This window comes from Rhagoletis pomonella, unplaced genomic scaffold, assembly GCF_013731165.1.
Source record: "Rhagoletis pomonella isolate Grant_MI unplaced genomic scaffold, Rhpom_1.0 Rhpom_scaffold_00004, whole genome shotgun sequence".
In the NCBI taxonomy this organism is placed as follows: Eukaryota; Metazoa; Arthropoda; class Insecta; order Diptera; family Tephritidae; genus Rhagoletis; species Rhagoletis pomonella.
In genome coordinates this window covers 25,476,247-25,478,173 of record NW_023458558.1, presented here as the reverse complement: position 1 = coordinate 25,478,173, position 1,927 = coordinate 25,476,247, and the positions used below count along the sequence as shown (strand labels likewise).

General features: G+C 38.0%; 1 protein-coding gene across 1 annotated transcript; it reads right to left on the bottom strand.

Moving 5' to 3' along the window:
• Window positions 1–738, bottom strand: LOC118738433 (trypsin theta-like). Its single transcript, XM_036469369.1, has one exon. The coding sequence runs from the start codon at window positions 691–693 to the stop codon at window positions 10–12; it is 684 nt and encodes a 227-aa protein (XP_036325262.1). The 5' UTR covers window positions 694–738; the 3' UTR covers window positions 1–9.
• Between the last annotated feature and the right edge of the window lie 1,189 nt (window positions 739–1,927).

The following is a 1,927-nucleotide window of genomic DNA, read 5'->3' as shown; positions in this document are numbered from 1 at the left end:
AAGTACTTTTTACAAAACACTTTCGAGCCACAATTTCAAGACTGGAATGTTGGAGTAAATAGCTGGGCTGTCTTTGTTGGCACAACCATAACCCCAGGATACAACACCAAGCAACTTATTGTCAGCCACCAAAGGACTTCCAGGCAATTCACCACAAGCGTCGTTCGCAGCCCGACCGCAGAACTGTGAATTGTAAAGATCACCGTCTTCGTATTTGTAGCCTTGAGTAACGCATTTCTTGGCGCTGGTGATAGTTTCAGCTGCTTCTACCACTGCGTTGTTTGCATCCCAACCGACGAGTACACCACTTGAAGGTAAGCTGCTTCCCAATGCAAGGTAGCTGCTAACACTTACGGCTTCGGCCAACTTCACGATACCGATGTCATTCTCATTGGTTTCAATATCGTATTGTTTATAGTAGTTAGATCTAGAGATTTTAACGGTCTGGGCACCATTGTTGACACCAACGACAAATTCGCTAACATCGTAATTAGCCAAACAGGAGGCGGCAGTGACAACGACTTTGGAATTGATTAAAGCACCACCACAGACGATGGTTCCATCGGCTAGCTGTAAGCTTACGAGGTACGGGTGAGCGCTAATAGAGGAAGCTGTACCACCTACAATTCCATCAGCTTGGGCGCCTGTAGCCGCGATCAACAGCAATAAACTGCAAACGAATTTGTTGGCCATTTTGGTAGTTGTCGTAAGAAATGCTCAGTGCCAAACTTTCAACTGTGCCCTACTTGAGTTTTTGCGCCCTTATATGCTGTTTTTTTTCCACCCATGAACGTCACAAACTGAATACGTCCGTTATAGTTAACATCTGAAAAAACAGCTACGAAGCAAAAAGTTTACCAAGTATTTAGATAATTTTTTTTATATAAGTCAAGAGGAAACTTTTCTTGTTATTTGAATAACTGTATGTGCATATTTGGATAGATCATATGATTGGGAACAAAAGGTTCCGTCCGTAAACAAATATGTAAATATTTACTTTATATGATACATAAACATTATATTACGTAAGCTATAAATAAACAAGTACAGAAGTATAAGTTCAGGCGTAACTCTGTATACGTTCTCTGCTTACGATAGCAAATGCATCATAATTAATTTGAAGGCACAATAGATTTGAAGAACATAGTGTCTTCATGTATTTTTCGGCTACAATAGCAGAGAACGGATGTGAATGTAAGTACTTAAACTATGTACATACAGATAAATTCTTAGACAAGTTTGAAAATCTAAAATTAAATAAAACATTTTGAAAAAGTTAACCTGAAATTGATCAAATTAAAATTGTTTTTCGACAACTTTTGGTTGGACACGAAAATTCTCGCACGATCATTTAAGACAATTTTTATTTTCCACCAGCTTTTTATACGACGATTAAATCCACTCGGTTGGAAATGTACGGTAATAGTTAAAAAAAAACCGCAAAAACATGCTGCAAAAATGAAAGCTGTTATACGTTGGCAACTTCTCGCTCTAATCCGCCATCTTGAACTACCTTAGGAGAAACTGTGATGTTTCTCTGCTAAATAGTATGTTATTATTATTAATCGGTTCAAAAAAGTCCCATCTCAAATGAAAATACTTTGAAAATGTGCTGAGATAGGTTGTTTTTGGATCTCCAGCTGAGATAGGGTGTTTTTGAACCGAGTTCGGAGATGGGGCATTTTTCAATCAAATTCTAAAATGGGCCGTTTTCCAGCCAAATTTTGAAATAGGGCGTTGAAAAGTTTTCTGATATCGAGTGTTTTCGACCTGGCTGCCGAGATAGGTCGATATTCCACTCAGTCGCAATTTTCGGTATATGGAAGACGATTAAACACGATTTGTTTTTATATCGATTCTAAAAAATCAACGGTAATTTTTAGCCACTTCAAACTTGCATATAATAAGACTAAAATTGAAGGGGCTA

Excerpts from the sequence above, each read along its gene's own strand:
- LOC118738433 (XM_036469369.1), bottom strand. The coding sequence starts at position 693 with ATGGCCAACAAATTCGTTTGCAGTTTATTGCTGTTGATCGCGGCTACA.